The sequence below is a fragment of the Xyrauchen texanus genome, chromosome 44, assembly GCF_025860055.1.
Source record: "Xyrauchen texanus isolate HMW12.3.18 chromosome 44, RBS_HiC_50CHRs, whole genome shotgun sequence".
In the NCBI taxonomy this organism is placed as follows: Eukaryota; Metazoa; Chordata; class Actinopteri; order Cypriniformes; family Catostomidae; genus Xyrauchen; species Xyrauchen texanus.
In genome coordinates, this window is record NC_068319.1 from 5,899,023 (window position 1) to 5,924,244 (window position 25,222).

Below are 25,222 nucleotides of genomic sequence, written 5' to 3' on the forward strand. Positions count from 1 at the left end.
TCTTTTTCTCTCTTTCATGTTGTTGCTTTGGTTTATCCATCTGTAAAGCTGTCTTTAACTTTCTCTACACACTAATGAAAGGGCTATGGTGGTACAGTGTATCTGCTTTGTCTTTCAGTAGCTCAGTGTGTAGACACACAGCCAGTTGTTCGACATTAGGGACGTGTCCTCTTTTCTGCAGCCATCTCTGAGGTAAAACATGAGGCATCTTTTTCCCTCATAAAATCACAGGAGGAAGCCACATTACCTCTGTTAGCCCTTGATTGTATATTATATTGGGGCACTCTTGCCTTCCGCACTCTTTTCCTGGTCTACCCAGAGCGCCTTTGTTTGTTTTGCGGTACTCTGCGGTGGAAGCCCATTTAAAGAGAAGTGTTTCATGAAATAATCTGCGGCTAACAGGAAAGCCACAAATTCCCAAGAGGTAGGGGGTAAAAGGAGATACATTGGTAAAATTGGATTAAGTGCATGTTAACCGCCACCTTTGTGTGGCCTGTTTCCATTTTCCTTCTAGAGTGATGATTGAGATTGCGCAGACAGCGAGTTTAAACAACCCCCAGTGGGACAGTTACAGGGTTCAAAGGTCATAGTTGGTCTGGGCACAGTAAGTGACCTGAAAACAGGTCAGTTATTTTACCGTTTTACGGCATGTATTTGAGCTAGAATTAGGACAGAGGTATAGCAGATGAGGGGTTGAAATGTGAGGATGCCCAGGAGAGAATGTCTTATGCTGCTTCCACCCAGCTACAAGAGTGGGGGAAAGTCAACCCAGAGTCTCTCAGTAACAGCTGTTATGATATCACAGCAAAACAGAAACCTCCCTGTGTAACAAAACAATTTTGGGGCTGTGATGAGGTAAATGTTAAATGTGTATGTAGTTAAAGGTGAAGTGTAGATTTGTGTTTTTAATGTTTTTTCGAGCTTAAAATGCAGAGACAACTATAGTAAGACAATTGGAAGTTGATCTTCTCGAAAAGTGTAAACACTGAGGTGCTAGTGAAACTTTGCACTGCCTGATGCAGCAACATTGACTCAACCAATGGTTGAGTTTGGTTGACTAAGCGGCCATTCACACCAAAACATTTTTGACTGCTCTGCTATGTCTGGCAGAAACGACACATTTTGTTGACGACGTGCCAAGACAAGGAACATTCAGTGCTAGTTAAGCATAGTCGCAGTAGCTGCTTGTGACCACGTATATAGGTATGGAAGATTTTTACATTATTCAACTCGTTCAACTCTTTATTCAAACACAACATGCTTACACAACACGTGGTGTCTTATCCCACCACAAGGTGGCACCCTTAGAACATAATGTTGATTTTAATATTCTAAATAAGAACAATTTATCTTAAAATGTTATCTTGTTGCAGATCAAAATCTAAATCAAAATGTTATTTTATCAAGTTAAGTGTTGTTGAAGATCACCATGGAGGATAGGGAGAGAAACAGAACTATCTACATGCCATTTACACGTTCCACAGGACTAAAACACTAAATGCTTTATAATGATAATAATGTTTTAAATCACAGTAAATTTAGAAGCTATTCAGTTTTAATAATATACAGTACATTGGGTAAATATTGCAGTCAATTTAAGCATCTCATGAAGTCATACCTTTGAAGCAGAAAGCTCCAAGCTTTTCACTTGGTAAGGGAAATCCTGTTTGGTTGAGGAAGCGGTACATAGTCCTGACACCCAGCTGTCCTCTGCCACACTGTATTTTGGGTACAGAGATAGGGTAGCGTGCACTGCCATCTGACAGCCAGCCGAAGTTGCAGTGGTCCATGCCTTCCCTCCAGGCTGCGTGCAGGTGACCTGGTCCTGCTAAAATGGCATCCTCTCTCTCACAAGCCTCCTTGGCTTCATCTAGAGTCATCTTACCATAATTTGCCGGGTAAAATACCTCACCTGAGAACAGATACACACAATAATGCATCATGTTTTGTCTTCCATTTCACTTCATAAAATTATACAAGCTCTGTTCCAAAGCCTAGTGAGGTGCCTACTTAGACAAAAGATTTTGGCATCAATAGTCATGTTTCCATCTAAGTTAAGATAAGATAAAATTGTATCTATCCACCTCAAGCAAGTGAATACATTTTATTGCACATTATGGAGATTTTATTTGCACCTAGGTTAGAACATTAAGGATTTTTTATGCGATATCCCATAATCTTTATAAAAATACGTGGGTGAAAACCCAGCTATAGACACATCATCGACGTGAAGACTTGTCCTTACAGATGAATTACAGTAGGCTCCTTTAAGATAAGATACCTAAATTCAAAATTTTCAACCAAGGTAATGGAAGGAATATCAAATCTAAATATAATGAAATATAACAATATACAAAAAAGGATAGAAAAGAAATAGTTCCATCTAGTTAAAAATGTAAAATTTCACCAAATATTCCTGGGTGCTATGTATTTATTTGTATAGCTTATTAGAAAATCGAGCCGTCAACTTAGCAAAGTGCTAACATCAGACTCGATTGTCCATCTGAACATCTGTAAAAGACTTGGATAATTAGTATGGGATCGAAAAGTATATAAGTAGTATCGCCCATCCCTACGTTTCACAACAAAATGCACGTGAGAAGTGATACAGGAAATTATGTAAGATCACACGCAAGACTGGAGATCTTCCCTCTAAAAACGATGGTCTGCAAGAAGCTTCTGATCCAAGTTGTTTGTGCGCTGATTTGCAGCGACAAAACTAAAAAGAAAATAATGTGGAGGAGTGAATGTTTGGGGAGATGCGGTTAGCAAGGTTTGTCTGTTTTGCAGAGAGCGTTGGAGGTAAATAAATCATTTTTCAATGAACGCAGGTGCTGCCTGCTAGTGTTGTGGCTCGACAAGGACATGTTTGTGCTTTGTTTTTGTTTCAAATAATTGAAAAGCTTATGTGTATGCAAATATATTCTGATAGAAACTATATTATTGTGCTCACCATACAAATAGATGCATGATAAGGCTGTATCTTGCACTCTCATTGGCTGTAGGTCGTCGCTTATGTCATTTCCAGTCAAAACTCATTTCATACTGCAGGACTTGGAGTCGCAGACAGGTCTAGATATTTAACATGCTAAATATCTCTCGGGCATCTGTTATGCATCTGCGTATCTCTCAGCTCGCGTTTTTGACACACATAGCGATCGTTCACGGGAGCGGGAACCAATTTGCCTCTGATTTCGTGCTTTCTCCATTAAGTGTCAGGAAGTGGAAAATCAGGGCTAAAATGGTGTAGCGGAAATGCGGAATTATATGCATTGCACTGCGTCTAGATTTTTTCCTTTAGCACAAAAACATGTTCAGTCTGTACAGTCCCTTAGAAGGCTTATGTGGACAGTATTTGGAACAAAGCCACAGTCGCTATTTGGGAAATGTATTTCCTCTTTACCTGATTTCTAAACTTACCCAGTAGTTTTCCAACATAACAGAATACATCATAAGTTTCAGAGGGATCTCTGAGTCCATATGATCGAACTCCTGGCTTCATTATCATATCTCCATGGCAACCTTCCCGTGGCTTTGCTATTGGATATCTGAAAAGAAAAAAAAATCAGTAATGAAACGAAAACATAAATTAACAGAGTTCAGATAATGCTATGCTAGGGGGCCTGGTTAGCTCAGTGTTAAAAGACGCTGGCTAGCACCCCTGGGGTATGCTAGTTTGAATCCCAGGGCATGCTGAGTGACTCCATCCAGGTCTCCTAAGCAACCACATTGGCCTGGTTGCTAGGGAGTGTAGAGTCACATGGGGTAACCTCCTCGTGGTCGCTATAATGTGTTTCGTTCTCGGTGGAGCATGGTGAGTTGAGCGTGGATGCTGCGGTGGATGGCATGAAGCCTCCACACACTGTCTAACGATGTCTCCGTGGCAACGCTCTCAACAAGCAGTGTTATAAGATGCGCGGGTTGATGGTCTCAGATGCAGAGGCAACTGGGATTTGTCCTGAATATATACCCGGATTGAGGCAAATCACTACGTGACCACGAGAACTTAAAAGGACATTGGGAATTGGGCATTCCAAATTGGGAGAAAAAAAAAGAATGTTAAAATCAATCAATAAATAAAAATAGTTATTAACAAACTAAGCAAACAAAACCGAAGTTGGGTCGCGGTGGCAGCAGCTCCAGAAATACAGAAAAATGTCGGGGTCATGGTCGAGTGGTTTGAGCATTTACTTCGTAAATGTTTGGCTGTTTTCTGGCTGATGTCTGGGGATTCTGGCACAGTTTAGGTCCAATTACGGCTGCATGCTGGTGGGAAAGGATAAGTATGGCTAAATATGTAAGGATAAATATGAGCTTTGGCCTCTTCCTGGGATGGATACAGCCTGCATTCGGTAAGTGGCTTTTGGGCCAGTTGTGGACCATAATTCCATGCGGTATGTGGGCCAAACTCCCAGGTGGAATGCAGCCAGATTCAGGCCAAAATAATTTTGCTATCTGTGGCATGGCTCATTTGGAAGACGTAGGTTTGAATCTGGCCTTTATTGTGTTCTGATCCCATTGCCCCTCTCTCAGCAGTCTTTATAATAAAAAGTGTCTAAAAATCACCTGACAGTTTGGTCCGCCAGCCATCCGGCATCGCACTGGTCAAATCCGTCCTCGTAGGCTGAATATAGCTGCTCAAACGTGGCGATGGTTGCACCCACATCAACACAGGTCTGTTTAGCATGCTCAAAATCTAAAGTGTAGCGATTGCTGTTGGCCCGGTAGTGAAACACAACACCTGTACAAATACATGAGCAGTGGCAGTGAAATTCTGAAAATATGAGACATTAATCATGCACATGAACTAAAAACATTGAAAAGGTTGAGCATATCAAATATATAATAATACATAGAAAATTAGATTTCTTTGTGATCCATTGGTATATCGATAAACATGGCACGACCATAATCTTTCAACAATCTGATTTACTTAAATTCCCAAGATTAAATTCCCTTTGTGTTAAAATGCCCTTTGTCCAAATGGATATATTTTGCCAATTCAATAACTTGAATGTAATTAGTTTGTTATTTGATTGTGAAGTGACCTTAAGCTTTGGCAAGGAGCTATATACATTAACATTATGAATTATGCTCAGAATACTTGACTACTGCAAATGTGATCATTTCCTCCCAAGATTTTGTAGCTACTGTGAACATTGAGGAAAACAAATTAAAGGAATATTTTGGGTTCAGTGAGTATTTTAACGTTTTCAGATCGGCCCATTCACTTCTATTGCAACTGCCTCACTGTAACCAACCCACCCTTTTATTTTAAGAAAAAGAAGGTCAAATTACATTTTGGGGTAATCAGCATTATGCCACAAATGCTGTCGATTGTGCTTAACTAAAATTCCTTTAAATATGGAAAAACAATTATCAATAAAATTCTCAATATTTTTCAAAAGTATGAGAGCTAGGTTTAAAGAGGGCCACCTTTGTCCAAGAGTTTGGAAGTTGCAGCCACAACAACAAGCTGTTGTCTGGCGAAATGAAGAATCATTGTATTGTTCAGCTATTTTGGGACCTGTCGTGTCCAAGACTGAACATGAGCAGAATAGTAATCACTCTCACAGAATCACAACATGGCCAAATGTCTCTAATCCTATCTTAACTAATGCATGCCACACTCATTCATAACAGCTAGTTCTGCTGATAAATCATGTTATTTAAAAATCACCATCTGCACTTTCATTATGAAAGTGTGAAATTGAATCCATTCAGACATTGTAGCCAAAATCTGGTATTTATACTAATTTTCATAGTATGACAATCATCACCACGGTTAAATTTATGATGTGCATGAGGGAAAATGGCTTTAATAATGCAAAAACATGTTCACATTCATTTTTAAACAACAAAATAAAAAAACATTTACTTCGGAAGAGTTCAGAAATCAATATTTGGTGGAATAACCCTGATTTCCAATCACAGCTATCATGAGTCTTGGCATGCTCTCTACCAGTCCTTCACATTGCTGTTGGGTGACTTTATGCCACTCCTGGTGCAAATATTCAAGCTGCTCGGCTTTGTTTGATAGATTGTGGCAATCCATCTTCCTAATGATCACATTCCAGAGGTTTTCAATGGGGTTCAGGTCTAGAGATTGTGCTGGCCATGACAGGGTCTTGATCAGGTGGTCCTCCATCCACAGCTTGTGGCATGGAGGACTGTCCTGCTGGAAAAACCAATCCTCAGAGTTGGGGAACATTGTCAGAGCAGAAAGAAGCAAGTTGTCTTCCAGGATAACCTTGTACGTGGCTTGATTCCTGCATCCTTCACAAAGACGAATCTGCCCGATTCCAGCCTTGCTGAAGCACCCCCAGATCATTTAGATTAATTGTTGGATATGCTGATACTAGTTAATGCAAAATGCAAAACAATGAACAGTTGTATTTTTTTTAAAAAAAGATGAATAAATCCTGTAAAATATACTGTTAATTATTAGATCATTAAATCTAATGTAGTAAGAGTTACTGAACTGCAGATTTTTATTTCCTTTCCTGAACAAAGCCTAATTACATGCCATAGAGTCTGGCTCTATTATTTTCCCTTATATGGGCTTTTCCAGCTGTTTTTTGGGTACACTAGAAAAAGTTCTGTCTGAGCAGTCCAAGTTTTGAATAGCCTTAACTCTGAGGTATGGCAGTCTGATTCTGAGTACTTCCTTGGCACTACACATGAGAGGCAATCAACACTGCCCAGGCCCCAAAAAAGGGCATTGAGTGTATTTGGCAGGAAGGCATGCGACTCTCTATGGGCCTATGAACACTGCAATTATACAGTCTCACCTGAGCCAAGCTTACTCACATTTTAATAATTACAAACGGGCATCAAAATGCAGTAAACAAATACAAGCAGCATTGTTTGTTATCTGAGATGTGACATATTGAATTTTTTTTTAATCTTCTGATAAAAAACAAAATGAAGCTCTATTGACAGCATCTGTGGCATAATATTAATTACAACAGAAGCCAAAATAAAGAATGCGTATCAAGCAAAAATTACTGGGTTTAGTGGCTTTGCACGGTCAGGACAAGTGTGGAAATATTGGATTATAATTTAGCACAGATATTATTTTCTGCAGTAATTTACATTATGCCACAAGTGATGCTGACAGCAGACCTTTCTGGCTCTTTCACACCAAAAGCAAATTTGTGCCACAAATATTTGCCACGGTTGCTTGCCGCAATGAAAATTCTAAATTGAAACAATCGATACCTATGAAGCCTTTCATACCAGGAGCAAGCTTTCACATGCAGATTTGTTTTTCTACTTTGTTGATTTATTTTTTCTCGTCTCACGATGAAACACCCCGAACAAATAAAATTTTAGTTTTGGATTACATGTCAGGAGCTGCTGCATGTTACCAAAAAACAGCGCAATTGCTGCCGCTAAAGCAAAGAAAGCTGCTTTGCCAACCGCCATTATGTTTACAACATCATTTTAGGGCCACATTTTACAACGTTCAAGGAACAAAACAAGCTTTAAACTTTTTCTTCTACTGTTTAAAATAGAAATCATTCTCTCTGCCCTTTGATTATTTAGGGAACCAAAAATACAATAAGGCCTTGTCGAAAAATCGAGGTGATTTCAAACTCACAAAGTGATTTTCCAGACACTAAAGCTAAGTAATCTTTTTCCTATTTTCTGTATTGAGGGATGTCATTCCATTTTGGCTTTCTATGACTAATTACATCATCATATACGCTTACAACAGTAACAGAGCGTAGCACATCAAACTTGCATTGCTGAACATTGCAAATGAGAATAAAGTTACAGTCAACATTATGCCAGAAATGCCATTGATTAAGCTTAACTTGTATTAAACCCGAAACAAACAAAATCTATCCACCCACCGGCAGGTCCATAACGGGGCGCTACATTGTGAAATAAGTTTACACTTAACACGTTAACGTCCCTGGATACATAAATCAGGCATATGTGGCATCATATGAAAGCTAAGAATCTAAACTTTCCTAAGAATACCATCACTTTTGCATTTATGTGGCAGAAATATTAATATGAATATAAAAGTCTTTCAAAGTCAAATTTTGTTGTTAAAGATTTTCAATTTCTATAAGATTTCTGTAAGACTTCAAATACAAATGTCTCTTTTCTGCACCAATCAATGTAGCTGTAAGCCCCAAGTAGCCAAACATGTTATATCTGCTTTTACCTTAGGAAGTCTTCTGCATTTGTTTTTTTATTTTTACTTGTCTGTGAGCTTTCTTGGTTGAATAATCAAATGTTATATCTTAGATGTCCAGAACAAAATATGTGTCCCGGCTCCGTTTTGTTGGTTTGTTCTGTTTGTTTTGTTATTTCTCACTCTCATGTTTCGCAGGCGCTGCCGGCATGCATGATCAGTGTTTCCACTTATTGTTCCCAGGGGATGCTGATCATGCCTTTTATTAGCGTGCTAGCAGCACCTGGTTCTCCATTAATTCTCTCCCTGCTTAATCCCTTCATGTAGTTAGTATCTTTGCTAGATTGCTGATTGGTGTGAAGTAACTTACCCCACTCTCTCTGTCTAGTTGGTCCTATCTTGTGTATCTGTTTGGTTGCCCGTATCTGTTGGGAGTGTGGTTGCCTTCCAGTTTGCCGTACACTTGTTCTCTGCACTCACAAACCTTCAATGGAGGATTCCTCATCTCTGTCTGCATGTTGGGAGAGTGTTGCCTTCCGGGAGAGTGTTGCCTTCCAGTCTGCTTTGCGCTGGTTCTCTGCACCTCACTACATGTCAACGGAGGTATCCTCACAAATCTGCTTCTGACTACCATGACGCACACACTCGCCTTCCAGTATTCACGGAGTCCTCATGGATCTGCCCACTGCGCGGCCAAGGTGCGCACACATCCACAAGCTTCTCTCCCTGCTACTGCAGCTGGTTTCAGGTTCTCCCTTATACACCAGCACAGTTTAAGATGCTATTTATTGTTAATAAATCCTTTGAACAGTTCCTCTGCTCTTGGATCTCTTTGTCTTGCTCTGTGACAGAACAATCTAGCCAATTATGGACTCAGCGGAGGAATCTACTCTTTGCTCCACCCGGTCTCAGCAGGGAGCTTTACTGGGACATCAGCAGGATCAAATCTCCACATCTAACCGTGCTCTGGAGATGATGGCGTCGCAGCTCGCTGAGCTCACCTCCGCCATTCATCAACTATGCCAACCTCCTGATGCTGGTCTCAGACAGGAGGCACCCTCACCAGCTCCAGTGGTTCCCCATGTTTCTGGGCGCTTAGAGGTTTGTTTTCCTCCTCTTACACCGTTTTCAGGAGAGGTGGGATCCTTTCACAATGTTCCTTGTTCTTCATGTTATAGCCCTCTGCTTTCCTGTCAAAGATAATGAAGGTGGCTTGCGTAATCACGCTCCTCATGGTGAATGGGGGACCGCCATGTGGGATAACAGACATCCCTGTTGCGCTTCATTTCACGCCTTCTCCACGGAGCTCCGCCGAGTGTTAGATCGCTTGGCTCAAGGTCGGGAGGCAGCAAGGGTCTTATCTGGACTGTCACAGGGAGATCGGTGAATAAAGTTCGGTGAATAAAGTTCTGCACCCTGGCTGCTTTTTTGAGTGGAACGATCGCGCAATGTGGGACCTCTTTTTGCATAGGCTTTCCGACGACATCCGGGATGAAATCTATCCTTTGGATCTGCTTCCACGCTTCAACAATTTGGTGGATCTGGCCATCCGAGTAGATCAACGTCTGGCCCTATGCCATCTCCGCCATTGCCGCCGCTCTCCACCCACCCTAGCAGCTGGCCATCCAACCCAGTCCACCGCTTCGACCAGGTCACCAGAATCACAGCTCGACACAGTGCCCATGCAAGTCAGGAGAACTCGGATCTTGCATAAGGTTAAGAAGCAAATCCTCATTCAAGGATTATGCTTTCATTGTGCCCAGTCTGGTAATTTCTCCGCTTTTGGTCTGGTAAAAGACACAACTCATCAGTAGGAAGGGGGTTACTGGCAAACGCAACACCCTTGGACAAAGCCCCCGGATTACGCAAACTTCTCCTGGCCTGGCTGCAGAATGGATCTACCAGTCACATGGTCTCAACCTGGTGGATTCCGGAGCTGAAAGGGATTGACTTCCAAATGACAGGTTCCTATGGTCCAGTTGGATGATCCTATCACCGCCCACACCCTCAGTGGCACACCATTGTCCGTCATCACCCAGTCCACCAAGCCAGTCACCTTCGTCTCTGGAAATCATATGGAGCAGTTGTCCTTTTACCTGATCCAATCTCCATCGGCACCGGTAGTGTTGGGGCATCCTTGTTTACTAACACACAACCCACACATAGACTGGTCAACCAACACTGTTCTTGCTTGGAGTCCTTACTATTTGTCACATTGTTTTAACTCTACTGTCTCCCCTTTCAAGTCTTGTGTTTAGTTGCAAGATGAACTGGCAGATTTATCCGGAGTACCATTGACATAACATGACTTGAGGGGGGTGTTCAGCCAGTCCCGCGCCGTGACCCTTCCTCCTCCTCGCCCGTATGATTGAATCTGTCATGGCTCTGGTGAGTTTGTCAGTTTGTTTTGTTATTTCTCTCTCATGTTTCGCAGGTGCTACTAGCATGCATGATCTTGATTGTTCCCAGGGGAACGCTGATCATGCCACTAATTAGTGTGCTGGCAGCACCTGGTTCTCCACTGATTCACTCCCAACATAATCCCTTCATGTTGTCAGTATCTTTGCTAGATTGTTGTTTGGTGTGAAGTTACCTCACTCTCTCTGTCTAGCTGGTCCTATCTCGTGTATCTGTTTGGTTGCCTGTCTCTGCCCGTGTGTCGGGAGTGTGAGTCCATTCCAGTTTGCTGTATGCTTGTTCTCTTCGCTCACAGATCTTCAACGGAGGATTCCTCATTTCTGTCCGCATGTTGGGCGAGTCTCCCAGTCTGCTGTGCACTGGTTTTCTGCACCTCACTACGCTTAAAGAGGATTCCTCATGAATCTGCTCACGAATCTGCTCCTGACTACCATGACACACACACTCACCTATGAACACACTATTGACGGAGACCTCACAGATCTGCCCACTGTGCGGCCATGGCGTGCACGCTTCCATGAGCTTCTCCCACTGCTACTGCAGCTGGTGCTGGGTTTTCCATTCTTGCCAGCACAGTTTAAGTTGCTATTAATTGTTACTATATCTTTTGAACTGTTCCTCTGCTTTTGGGTCTCTTTGTTTCAATCTCGCTCTGTGACAATATGCAAAAGTATGCTAAACAAATCATCATAAAGATATGTTATCAAATATTGGTGTCATTTTATATCATCACAAAGAATCTCAGCTTTCTGATGACACCTATCTTGAGCTTCTAGTCCACTCAGAGGCCGTGATATTTGAAGAAACAATGGGTGGTGCATAAACTGAAAATTAGACTGAATGTCTATGTACGAGCACATCTATGAGGGCTAAATTTCATTAGAGCGCCACCTACATTACAGTTCAATTTTGCATTTTGTGATGGGAGGTGATTTTTTTTGTGATAATTTTTTCTAGAACTTGCTGCCATCTAGTGGAATACAATAAGACTTTTTCTGGTAGAAAGAGTTATCAGAACTAGAATTACATGCTTACAATTTTTTTTATTTACAATATCATTTATGAATAATTGGAGTCTTTTTTAAATTTGGGGTGTTTTCTAGAATATTAGACCAATTTTTTGCAATAAGTCCACAGTATGTGTTAATGGTGAGCTTTTCAATTTGAGTGTGAAAAATTGTCCTCAATGCATCATCATCAATCTAACACAAAAGGAGATGTTAGGCAGAGTGTTAGTGACAGACAGTTTCAGTCACCATTTACTTTCATTGCAATTTTCTTCCACACAATGAATTGTGACTTATAGTCTGTCAGTACCTAACATTCTGCCTAAGGTCTCCTTTCATCTTTCACAGAAGAAAGTAAGTCATGGTTTGGAACAGCATGGGTTGGTGAGTAAACAATGCAGAATTTTCTATTGCAGTTGAACTACACCTTTGAACAATCGCTTTTGTACAGTAATTTGCATAGAGCAACACCTACCGCTGACATCCAAGGAGACTGAATCTTGAGTGTCCTCAATGCCGTGCATAACTTCACAGCGATAAAGCCCCGCATCGCTTGCTCTGAGCCTCGCTAATGTCAGAGATGCGTCGCCCACGTCCTCGCGGTAGCTGGGCACTGAAACCCTGCCCTTAAACTCCTGCCCGATCTTAATGAATCCATTCTGGGCCACTAGCACAGTGGTTTCCGTATCGCCCTCCAGTTTAGTCCACTTGATGCGGAGATGATCGAGATGGGTGCTGGATACCGTGGCCGCAGCAGATGTGGTGGTACTTGAGATGGTGGAGGTGCCAGTCGGGGGTGGTAGGATGGAGAAATGGCAGGGCAGAACCACCTGCTCCGCAAGGGAGCCCCGGACTGGAGGACTCTTCTCTAACTTCATCCTATGGGCCGTATCTGATAAAAGAAAACAGATGAAGAACATGTGGAGAATGATGGCAGAGACTTCAAACAAGGAACTCAAGAGCTGATGTTTGTTTACAGACATATCAAATGATCTCATGAGCAGAAAATCTCCTGTGAGCTTTTACAAACAAGATACAAAACACACCAATGTGCAGCTTGGTCAGCTTGCAAAGGGAAGCTGAAATATTATGTTTTAATTTGTTTACAATGTTCCTGTTTTTACATAATTTCCATGCTCCTGTTTGTGATATTCCATAGTTTTAATGACAACTATTATTACAAAATGTAGAAAAAACAATAATAAAATATCTTGGGTGATTTTCATAAAACCTGTCAAGTAAATGTCCTGATCATACTTTATATATATATATATATATATATATATATATATATATATATATATATATATATATATATATATATATATATATATATAAAATTATTGTGTTATGGTAATGAGAATAAGCATTAAAACAATAGGAATAGTAAAACTAAAATGTCTGTATGCATTACGGTAATGAGAATTGGGAAGTAAAATGTGCTAAAGTGTCCTGAAAATAATGTCTCATTGCAAAAAATCTTTACATCCTAAATGTAAGCTTCATTATGTTTATACAAAATATAATTCAATTATTGTTGTTATTATTTTTTTTATTTGGTGGTTCAAATTGACTAGGACATTTTCTTGACAGATGTCATTAGAATCACCCAGCTGTGTCCAAACTTTTTACTGGCAGTCTAAGTATGTCAATATAATATAAAATTACACATTTATTTGAATTTATTTAAACATGTTTTAAAGACATTTAAAATTATAACACAAAAATCTTGCATTTGAATGCTAATTTTGTTTAACTTCATGAAGTCTCCCCACAAAGTTGCGCAAAAATCATCTTTTATACAGTAGTAAGAAGTAATTTTGCAAACAGGAAGTAGTCATTTAGCATACAACACACAGGAAGTACAGATTGCTTGGAGGTCAGCCTACAACATCTGCCTTGATTATAACTTTGGAGAGTCTAAAGAAGGATATGTATCTTTATAATGTGTAAGTAGTGAAAGGGGCTAAAATCTAAATTTGAAGACTTACCATCCTGGGTTAAAGCACTGCAGGCACAGACCAACCAGAGGATGTGTTTAATGTCCAATAACATCTCAAATCTGTCAATAAATAAATAAACCTTTTCAATTTTGTCTGAAAAAAAAATCATCCAGCCATGAGATTTGATACCTGTTCAGTTTTATTTGCATTTGCAACTACAGTGTATTCATAAAGTAGGTTGAATGCCAAATTGTTTGCATTTAATTCCATCTATGTCTTTGTTCCGGGTCCAACCCGGTCTTTATACACCCCCTATCTGCTTGCTTTCCTGTCTTTCTTCACAAATTCAACACCATCTAAATTAAAGCATGTTTTTCCCCTTAGAACAATCATGTAGCCTATTAATGTGTTATTACCATCTATAACATGTTTATAACTGATTTATTCAAAGTAATTGACAAAAACTTGTATGTTTGCTTTAAGTATGAGTTACAGGACAGTCCTAGCAAGACTAGAGAAACTAAATTAATATACAGATCATTCTGTGTGACAGATGGGGCATTCAAAGCCTGACTGCATGTGGTTTAAGCACTGAGACAGGGACATTGCATTACACTCCCTCATTTAGTACACACTCTCTAACACTAGAGAGCGATGCATCAAGCATCTCCACCGATCACTCTAACAATTAAACATTTTTGTGAAAATCTACAGTTTGAAAATTGTGTACTGAACCTTATCTACAGCAAACCAAATTAAATTTAAAACATATCTTAAAGCAATCCAACGCTTTAACACATTAAGGCAAAACTGGCCTTAAAAAAAGTTATTGATGAGATAATGGAAAGTGGCTTTCCATTGATAAGAATGCCAAACTCAGAAGTAGTGTATTTAGGTTCCACAAAGGAAAAGCTATGTTGTGAATACAAGACAGTCCACTGAGAAACAAGAAGACTGAGGTAAATATTCACCTTTTATAATTGACATGCAACTCCCATAATTAGATAAATGTATAGAGGAGAAATTGCATTAGCTCCATGGCAACACTAAGATGTAATTGATGTTAACTACAGCTAACTTGTTGATCTTGTGTATGTGAAATTAAATTCAGTTTGAACTATTCTACCCTTACTAATTGATCAATTAATACAAATATTGCTAGCTTGATAGAATCAGACTTTTGGTGTTATTCTTCATAATATTATTCATAAAATATAAATTATTCAATTCATATAAAATAATAAAAAATAAGATTTGCGTTATTATATAAATAATGTATGTTTAATAAACGTACCTTATTATTTATTTCCAGTAGACAGTCTTGACTTTTCCCGACTCTCGAGATTCGATCAAACGTGTCGCTACTTCTAAAAATTGCAAATATATCTGCTGCTCCAAACCAACGAACAGACTTCAGTGCGCTTACTTTCCCTGGTGCCAATGAAAGGAGTGAAGACATGACCCGGCAGTTAGTTCAACTTCCATATGTCCACCCATGATTTCGTCAGTTACCATAGGAGGGGCAGAGAGTGCCCACCCAAAAGGAATCTGATCCATGCTGCAATAGAGGAAATGGGATGTTCGGCTCACTGTATTTCATTGCAAGCTGGGTTTGCATCACCAATAAAACTTGTAATAGAGGCTTCTATATAATGCGATAATGCATCAATGTCTTAAACGGTCTACAAAGATACTGTTAAAGCACTTTAGGTACAAAGCACAAAAGAGGAGCCGCAGCGAACAGTTGCGCGCAAAACGTAACCTATCTGTCCAACTGCATGTAAAGTATCTGTAACAGCTCACCAAAACGTTTAAGACAGCGACAGCCTTTGTTTTATTTTCCTAAGTGAACCAAACACCCAGTTTACAGATTATAGACACATCCAATTCGCACTCCAGAGTTCCTGAGTCGTGCGTAAAAGCGCATGGTCAGACAGAGCCCTGATAAACAGACCGAGAGAAGGAGCTGATAGAGTTATTAAAGGGTTTGAAGGTGACTAAAATACTCTTTGTGATCTGGTTTGAACTGCCAAACTTCGATACAAGAGATATTGCTTGAGCTTTCCACATGGGGGAGAGAAGGAACCGTTCACTCGTCTAGCTAAAATCACCATTCATTAATTTTAGCCACTGGAATGGGGTAGTTGATAACAGAACATGAGAGACAAGTTTACAACGTTTTAGTAAACATATATTAATCTAAAATCATATGTAAAATGGACAATGTTTATATAAAGGCTATGTGTAAGGGAAATTGTTTGTTATTAGTGATGTGACAAGTCATTAATTCTTTCATGTTTTCACAATTTTATTCATATTTTAGCTTTATTGAATATTACATGAATAGTCCTAAAAAAAAAAAAAAGAAAAATCCTTTTAAATTTACAGGGAAAAAAAGGTTGCTGTGCCAGAAAGTAATGGAAAAAAAAAAAAAAAAAAAAAAAAACTAAAACAGTAATCATGTTTCAGGCATTACAGGATGTAAATTTGATGCCTGATTATTATACAGTTCACTACCATATATATAATTTGATGATATCATATTTATGTACCATGGTACTGAGACTCCAAAAAAACAAAAAACAAAACTGCTATGTACTTTTAAATGCACTGTTAGTGACTCAGATTGACATTTCATCAAGAGTGGCCTTATACAGAAGCAATGGACAATAAATATGTTTATAAAACAGATAGTTCCAGTCCTGGATGTTAATTGGTCAACAGCCGTGCGTTATTTATGATAAAGCACAGCTCTGACCTTTACACAGAAATTCTATCACTCCGCAGCACCCATAACAGACAGTTACTCTTGTTGCCTAACATTCTGTTTACTGCCAGGGACTATATTTTCTAGAAGGATGGCATTTCATAATTTTACATACAGAATATACAATACTAACGGTATGTTATCATGATGGCATTTTACGTTTGTGTGCGTGACTGTGCACTTTTTATTTAAGTAATAAGGTATGAGAGGCCGTGAATATTGTCACGGCTGAAGGGCGTTGTTAGGCACGACGTGAAGCAGAGTTTGTGACAATATTCACAATATAGCACGGTCTCTCATCCCTTATTGGTTAAATAAAAAGTGCACATTGTCATGCACATAAACACAAAACATCATCATGTAACATACCAAATACTAAAATAATAAACATTAACAAATCAACACAAAATGTAACACAAAACATCACAATGTACATAACTAAATTAAACTAGAAACATACATATTTAAATACAATTTTATCAAATGAGCTGAGTTTTTATACCATAATTTGTTTTACAATAATTTACTGTAAATGTGCATGTATTGTCTTGTTTAACATAATTTTACATGTGAACTACAAGGTCAATCATACTTTTTCCTTCAAAAAATATATATATATTTTTTTACAATGTTGTACTGTAAAATGACCTGTACTGTCTTGTGAAATAAAATGTAGTTTTTCACCATACATTGTAGGGTATCTAACAGTTAACCAATTAATAGTTTATTACTGTAGCATTATTGCATTATTTTGCTGTTAAAAATATGGAGAAAAAAAAATTACAGTGCGGAATTGTTGCACAAGAATTTTCAAGAATATTTCATGAAGTTTAAACATTTTTACAAGATAATTTTAAAAACTTTATGAATAATAACAATTTAAATTATTATTACATTTTCGCAGAAAAACATGATGCCCCTGTAAAACTTGCTGCCACAATGTTAGGGTGTTTTGAGTGGTTGTCAGAGCGTTGCTATGTGACTGCTAGACTGCTGTTTACTTGCCCAAGTCAAATTTTGACCCTAACCTATCAAGTCTCCATGAAATTCTGATCTTTAGATATTTATTGGGGGAAAATTCCAATCGAAAGTCATCATCCCTATGCCCTACTCACTCCAAAGGATAGAGCTTTATATGTGGGCATTCTGAAGAGAGCATGGCATTACTGTATCAATGTACCCTCTGCTAACAGTCTAATGAAAGGGGCATTCATGAAATATTTCATTTTCTTACTCTCGTTTGGAACGACCTATCGAATGTCATCCCCTTCTCTCAGTGCCCTTCGAGGGCGCAAAAACGTTTGCTGAAACATCATAGATATATATCTTTCCTCAGCAAGCCACACCATTTAAAGGAATATTCCAGCTTCTATACAAGTTAAGCTCAATCGACAGCATTTGTGGCACAATTTTGATTACAACAAAACTTATTTTCAATCGTCAAAAATCGAGTGTCCAGTGAGGCACTTACAATTTTTGGAGGGTTTAAAGGCAGAAATGTGAAGCTTATAATTTGATATAAAACACTGACATTAATTCTTCTTTAAAAACTCTGTATTATTTGAGCTGTAAAGTTGTTTATAGTCATTTTTACAGTCGTTTTAGGTTTTGTTGACATTATATCGTCATGGCAACAAAGTTGTAAAATTGTCTATATCTTTACACAGAAAAAGTTGGTAAGCAATTTTATCACACTAAAATCATGTTAACACGCATATTCTTTATGTCTTGTGGCTATACTTTTGAAACAGTAAGCATTTTAACATGTACAGATCGGCCCCATTCACTTCCATTGTAAGTGCCTCACTGTAACCTCGATCTTTGAGACCAATCGAAGTTAATTTTGGTGGTAATGAATATTATTCCACAAATGCTTTCAATTGAGCTCAAAGTGCATTGCACCCGGAATATTCCTTAAGTTATCTTTCATGTTTGTAGGACAAGCAGCGAGTTAATACTAAGTTTAGTGTATTACTTATGGTTAGGGGTTTAATCAAAGCATTAACCCCACGTATGTGTGATAACAATATAATGCAAATAATGCAGATCCATTCTGAAAGATCACTATTTTGGAAATGACAAAAATACATCATAACTCTGATTTAAAACATTTATTTACACCCTAGAGTTAAAAATCGATTTATTCAGACGTGCCTCTTGATTCTTGCCTTTTTATTGTTAAAAAGTAGGGTTATTGTTCAAAGGAATGTATAATTAAATCATATGCATTACAAAAATACTTTCCTAGAGCTTACAAACAGTACTCAAGTCATGTTTATCAGGAATGGTACTCCTTCGAAGTCATATATCGTCAAATAGGTCATCTGGATCAGGGTTTGCTGCAGCGGTTGATGGTTTCAGTTGGAAGTTTGGAGTTTTGCTCGTCTCTGCTTTGGCCTCTTCCGTCGGCTTCTCTCTAAAATTACAAAGTAAAGTAACAACTGTCAACAGAAGGCTAAGGTTAAATACATTCCGACAGCTAGTTAGTCATGACACTGGAGCAAATTCTTACAGTGCCCTGATTACAGTGACCCAGTCAAATATGATATCGCCAGGGGCACGCTGCCCTGTAAAAAGGAGGTCAAGTCAAAATATTGTACAATTCAGCCCACCTCTGTCAAGACTGCATTGTAATAAAGCTCTGTATAAAAAGTTATATGCCATGTGTCTTTAGTGTGACATTTACTGATGTCTTTGGATGCTAATTAGAGTGTGTAGGTTGCAGATGTATACATACTGGAGCGGTCACTTTCAAGATGAATCTTTTAAAGATGTCCTTCGTCACTTAACCATGAGTCCTGATATACTGTACAGTGGCAACAAAAAGTATCTGGATACTTCAAGCATATTTAAAAATGTATGAATGTGACTGCATTAGATAACTAAATATCAAAGCAAGTGACATTTATTTAATTTGACAAAAATATATATTTTTTTTTAGGTTTGAAATGATAAAACAATAGATGTAATGCTAAAAAAAATAGCAAAGATGATGAACTCCAGGTGTGGTTACTCTACTAGCATCATCTGTGTGAACTTGAGGGACACCGACTTCATACATCCATTAAAAACCACTTTGGAACCGGTTGGTTAAAAGAAACAGCTCAAAAATAGTTCAGAAAAGTTAGTTCTGAGAGAAGATCTAACATCATTTGTTTGCAGATGTCACTTGGTTTGATATTTTGTTTCTAATGCAATGACATTAAAACATGTTTTAAATGTGGCTTAAATGGATAGTTCACCCAAAAAATCATGCCATCCCAGATAAGTATGATTTTATTTATTCTGCTTAACACAAAGATTTTTAGAAGAACATCTCAGCGTTGTAGGCCCATAAAATACAAGTGAATGGTGACCAAAGATTTCAAGCTCCAAAAATCCAATAAAAACAGTGTAAAAGTCATACATAAGATTCCAGTGGTTAAATCTATGTCTTCAGAAGCAATATAATAGCTGTGGGTGAGAAACAGCTCAATATTTAAAGTCCTTTTTAACTATAAATCTCCACTTTCAATTTCACATTCTGACAGTCAAAGTAGAGATTTATAGTAAAAGAGGGTTGACCTATGGATCCATTTCTAACTTAAATTGATTGTCACTTCAGAAGATATACATTAAACCACATGAGCCATAAGGATTACTTTTATGCTGCCGTTATGTGATTTTTTTAAGCTTGAAAAGTTTGGTCACCATTCACTTGCATTTTATGGACCTACAGAGCTGAAATATTCTTCTAACACATCTGGGATGCATGAGGGTGAGTAAATGATCAGAGAATGTATATTTTGGGTGAACTATGCCTATCCCTTTGGGTGAAGTAGAGCAAGTAGTGTCCAAAAGCGTTTTGGGATCCATTTAGGTAATGTAACTTTAATACAGCCAACTCTCTCAGCTGCAGAACTAGGACAAGTCTACTTTTAATTACTAAAGAACAAAAACGGAAAGAACAAAATGATGTGCAAGTCTCACCTGTGAGAATTAAGCAAAAATCGTTATACTGTGATAAAATTGGAATATCCCAAACTGCTTCCTCAGCAATAAAAGTGAAAGTAAAATGTTAAGCTGCAGTAATTCCCACAGGATCCTGTCTATAAGAACTACGCAGAGCTTTCAAAGGCACTTGAAGAAATCAGGTCACAGAGAAAATAAATTTGATTTATGGTCCCGTAAGCCTGTTAATTTCAGGATGTGCCGGGGATCATGTAGCCTTTTAAGCAAAGTTTGTCCGGTAGCGTACTAGAAAACACATGGACAACATGGCTGAAATTATACAAACATACACAGGACAGCATGTTAGACATATGTGTGGAAATATATAACACTTCATTGGTTCTATGCAGCAGCTTACGTTCAGAAAAGAAGAAACTATTTTTGGTATATAGGGTTCTTGAATTGACAATATGGTTCTTTAAGGATAAAACGTATGTCCTAGATTTTCCATTATAGGTTTTTCAGATACTCCACAGACAATTGCTACTATTGGGGTAAGTTGTCACCAAACATCAATATGTTTTCAATTCATCTTTTTTACCAGGGCAATAACACTGAAAATGTAATGTAATACTGAAAGGTATGTCTCTATGCAGAAACTGACTTTCAAAAACAAACTTACCCTGAGAAATATTCACTTGTTTGAAAAGTGTGACAACTAGCCCCAGTCTCCCCTATATACAAGCTTCATGTAACGTTTTGGCAGAAATACATAGCACAAATCAGGAATCATATTCAAAGGGTTCTGTTTGCTGAGCTTTAAAAAGCCACATGGGGGTAGAAGTTCATTAAAAGTGAACTGTGTTGTCAATGTAAAGCATTCACACAGTCTTTAAAAGCCTTCCCCTGGAAACAAGCTCTTTATTATTAGGAACAGGTTTGTATCCAACAGTGTCTCCTAATAAGGTAGCTACAATAATCAGGTATGGCGGCGCTTTAGCCGATCATGCTGAGGATGTTTGAGAAAACATTTTACATGCTAGCACAATAGAAAGAGCTGCTCCATAAAATACTGTCCTAATAACAATCTGGGAAAAAAAAAATGAAAAAATGCATCTAAAATGCAGCTTATTAGCTTAACTACCAAAGGTAGGGAATATGTATGTAAATGTGTGACTGTTTTCATTTACACAGATCAAAAATATTCAGAACACTACAGTTACACCATACCAAATAGGGCTGGGTAAAAATATACATTTTCAGATTAATTATGATCTTCATTTGAATGATCATGATATCGATTCTGATCTGGGTTCCATTGAGGCACTTACAATGGAAGTAAATTCTGCCAATCTTAAACAGTATAATTGTTAACATGAGTTTAGAGTGATAAAATCACTTACTAACATTTTCTGTGTAACGTTCTATCCAATTTTACAACTTTGTTGCCATTACGACTTAACGTAAACCTCAAAACCCTAAAACGATCACAAAAACGATGATTTAAACAACTTTACAGTCAAGTAATTTTATATAATTTCAAAGCAGCTTTACAGAAAATTATGCTTCAACAGAAAAAACTTTTACATAATGTCTTTGAGTCATAATAGTGCGGTTTAAAAAAAAAAAGATATGATTGTAAATTGTGCCTTAAAATAAATAATAGAAAATAATTATATTTATATTTAGACCCCCAGCTTAATGTGACTGTGGCAAGGAACACAAAACTCCAGAAGATGTTGGTTAATGGGAGAAAAATAACTTTGGGAGAAACCAGACTCACTGTGGGGGTCAGTCCCCCTCTGACTAACATCACGAATATAATGCCAATATTACTTATTTATAGTGCAATTCATGGTTTTAAATTATTAAACTAAGAAAGTGTTGTTGGACAATGTTTAAACAAAAAGATATTGTATTAACTGTATGATTAATGGCTAAAGTCTTAGAATGTGCATTCTTAATTAACTGCTGATGCATTGTCTATTGTTATTTGGCTGATGATTTTACAGCTCAAATAGTACGTGTTTTAAAAGATTAATATAAGTGCTTTTATACAATTTTAAGCTTCACATTTTGCATTTAAACCCTCCAAAAATTGGCCCCATTCACTTCCATTGTAAGTGCCGCACTGTACCCAGTTTCTTTAGGAAAAGGATGAGTCGGTATTAATCAACATTACGCAAAAATTGCTGTCGATTGAGCTAAACTTTTATTGAATATATAAGTTTACTTCTGTTTTGGTCATGTTGATGATTATATATGTTAAATAAATAGCAATTGAATGGCATAGTTTGGGCCCTGTTGATCATTTTTTTACCAAGCATTAGCAGAGAGAGAATTTCTTAAGCACAATGGACATTATAACAATTATAATGTCCATTTTGTTTACATATTAAAGAAACTATCATTTATATTGTTTCGATTTTGATACATTTGGGTATATTTTTTATATGAAATTTGTATCAATACCCGGCCCTATTGATATAGTTTTAAAGCCTTAAAGTTTTGAAATTTAAATCGGGAAAAAAGACGAGTTATGACGTAAAATGAAGAAATGTTTAGGATTCTGCTCTAATCTAATACACCTTTTAGATCACATTAGAAGCACTTTCACTTGGTCTCAGACCGATCCAGTTTCAACATCTCTGTGGGATCAGATTTGAGGTCTCACCCTGCCACAAGTGCAGTTCAGGATTCGAATACCCGTTTCTGAGACTTACAACTAAACAACTGTCAGGCAAAAAGGGATCAAACTGCAGGTGATGTGAGCTAACAGTTGTGCTATATTTGTAAAAGAATGAGCTCATATTTAAGAAGAGTCTTAAAAATGGCTTCAAAAACAGATGCCACACTTCTTTCTAATAAATCCATTTATTATTATCGGTTTCCAAGAAATATGCTCTACCACGCAGTGTTGGGAATAACTACGTTCAAGCAATGACGTGTCTAACTTAACTGTTTTCCAGCAAGTGACAGCAGTTTAGCTGTCTTTAGCAGTATAACTTTTCCAGAAGCAAGCTACTACATCCAACAAATATCGGTGCTGCGTGACAAAACACTGCATTGTTGTTTTTCATGTCACATTGTATTACACTCGTAGCTTTACAGATGAGAGAACGGAGCGAATAGTAAAATGCGTTCTCCTAAGGCCAGACACATCATTTACACAAGTATACGCAGATGTGAGCACTTGGCCAATGTACTGCCAATGCAGAGTCTGGTTGAACATGCTTCACAGGTGTTCTTGAGTTACTGTGGTGGTAACAAACCTTAGTCCTTAAGGGGGGCAATAAAGATACTTTCAAAGGTCTGTGTGATGAAACTGGATGTGTTATTATTCAGGTAAGTTGCTATGAATTTATTGACTTTTACTTACTTGAAGAGCAATCATCTCTTCATACTGTTGGTCCGCATGAAAGTAAGTGACTTAAAACTCACAATAGAAAACTCACATTGCCCTTGTGGCAATGCTGAGAAAGCAGCGCGTACTTGCGTTGTGCTATAAACCGAGATCTGACACATTTGGCAATGTAACAGCACACTAAAGAAGCTTGCATTACAAGAACCACCACGTTTTTCGGCCTTAAACTGCCATCTCTGTCAAATGTAGCGCTGGAAAGTTCAGTTCGTTTGTACGTTCATGTAAATGAACAAACTAAAAAACAATTCACAGATTCGATTCCTTTTTCAACATTAAGTCTTTAGTGATATATTTCATTGTTTCCATCTCAGCTATATAAATAAGAACATTCACAAATGTTTTAGTTGTATATAGTGTTTCTGTTTAACTTTGATGCAGTCACTCTAAAGGCCAAATTATGCTTTGGTCAGACACGGACGGATGCATGACACAAATTTAGTCGACAGCAGAGTGTGAGAGCACTAAACGTGCGCATCTTTGAATGTGTAGAATGCGAATGCCCCTGGATTTATTTGCACTAATTAGTGAGTCCACAAGGTGGCAACACTCACATTTGAGTCATTGCTGTCACGAAGAAGTGCCTAGAAGATGTATCCACCACTAAACATCAGGAGATGAAGGTAAAAACAAAACAGTGGACGTGCAAGTCAAGAGCATGTGTGTGAAGAGGTCTGGAGATAACTGTATTTGTATAACTCCAGTCTGAAGGAAAATAAAGACATCTTTATGTGTCTAAACTCCTGAAGAGAACAGTATACCTATTCTTTAACTGAAAAAAATAAAAAAAATCTTCATTGATTTTGTGCCAGAAAATATGACTTAGTCCGATATATATTTGCCCCCTTAAGTAGCTTAAATGTCGTTTGCTACTTTTCGTTAGTAGCTTGTGGTGTAGCTTATTTCTTCAAAAGGAGTAGTTGACTGTAGTTGAACTTCTTCAAGTTATACATTTATACTGTAGCTTGGCACTCTAGTTCAAACACTGTTACAGAGAAGTGACTTTTAAAGTTTTCAACTAAGTAACTCGAACATCAGAAATCAATCTGCAGTGCTTTCAACAAGCCTTTGTGTAGTAAAATTACAATTGTCATATGTGAAGTGATGCTTACTCAGCATAATCTCAGGCAATATTGATGTAAACAGAGCATCTGCATTTATGCACACGTAAATATAGGTGTAAACATGTGGCCTAATCAGGGGGTTCTCCCACGCAGTCAGCATCTGGAAATCATTTTGGCGCAACTAAGCTCTGCAGTCTTGTAAGGGTAGTTTGATGACGAACAGAAAGAGTTACTTTCTAGTGCTATTTGGGAGGAAATCCAAAGGTGGGTGATTCTTTAATATGGGGCAGTTTTGAGCACTTGAAACCTTGAAAAATTTAACTTCTTTAAACTATGTGTTTCATTTATGTAAAAGTAGTGTGTAATTTCTGCGCAACTAGCATCACGAAACCGAATTGCATAAATAATTACTGTTTTCAATCATATTCAAGAAAACTCCCCAATCTTCCATTGGTTGTGTAAACAGATAGTCCTGCACTTTTTCTATAATAATCCTAGGTGACAGAAAACTCCTTTAATTGAA

The 25,222-nt window shown here is 37.9% G+C and overlaps 2 protein-coding genes across 3 annotated transcripts in view; both read right to left on the bottom strand.

Moving 5' to 3' along the window:
- Positions 1-14,976, bottom strand: part of LOC127636750 (versican core protein-like) — a 31,315-nt gene extending 16,339 nt beyond the window's left edge. The window contains exons 1-6 of the mRNA XM_052117453.1: positions 14,812-14,976; positions 13,566-13,636; positions 12,050-12,466; positions 4,567-4,741; positions 3,421-3,548; positions 1,619-1,912 (exon numbers count right to left, since the gene is read on the bottom strand). Coding sequence (XP_051973413.1) covers positions 1,619-1,912; positions 3,421-3,548; positions 4,567-4,741; positions 12,050-12,466; positions 13,566-13,629 — 1,078 coding nt within the window. The 5' untranslated portion in view covers positions 13,630-13,636; positions 14,812-14,976. The remainder of the gene's footprint in view (positions 1-1,618; positions 1,913-3,420; positions 3,549-4,566; positions 4,742-12,049; positions 12,467-13,565; positions 13,637-14,811) is intronic.
- Positions 14,977-15,845: 869 nt separating this feature from the next.
- LOC127637056 (DNA repair protein XRCC4-like) overlaps positions 15,846-25,222 on the bottom strand; it is a 51,368-nt gene continuing 41,991 nt past the window's right edge. For both annotated transcript variants that reach the window (XM_052117911.1, XM_052117912.1), the window contains exon 8: positions 15,846-18,700. In XM_052117911.1, the coding sequence (XP_051973871.1) occupies positions 18,586-18,700 (115 nt within the window). In that variant the 3' untranslated portion in view covers positions 15,846-18,585. The remainder of the gene's footprint in view (positions 18,701-25,222) is intronic.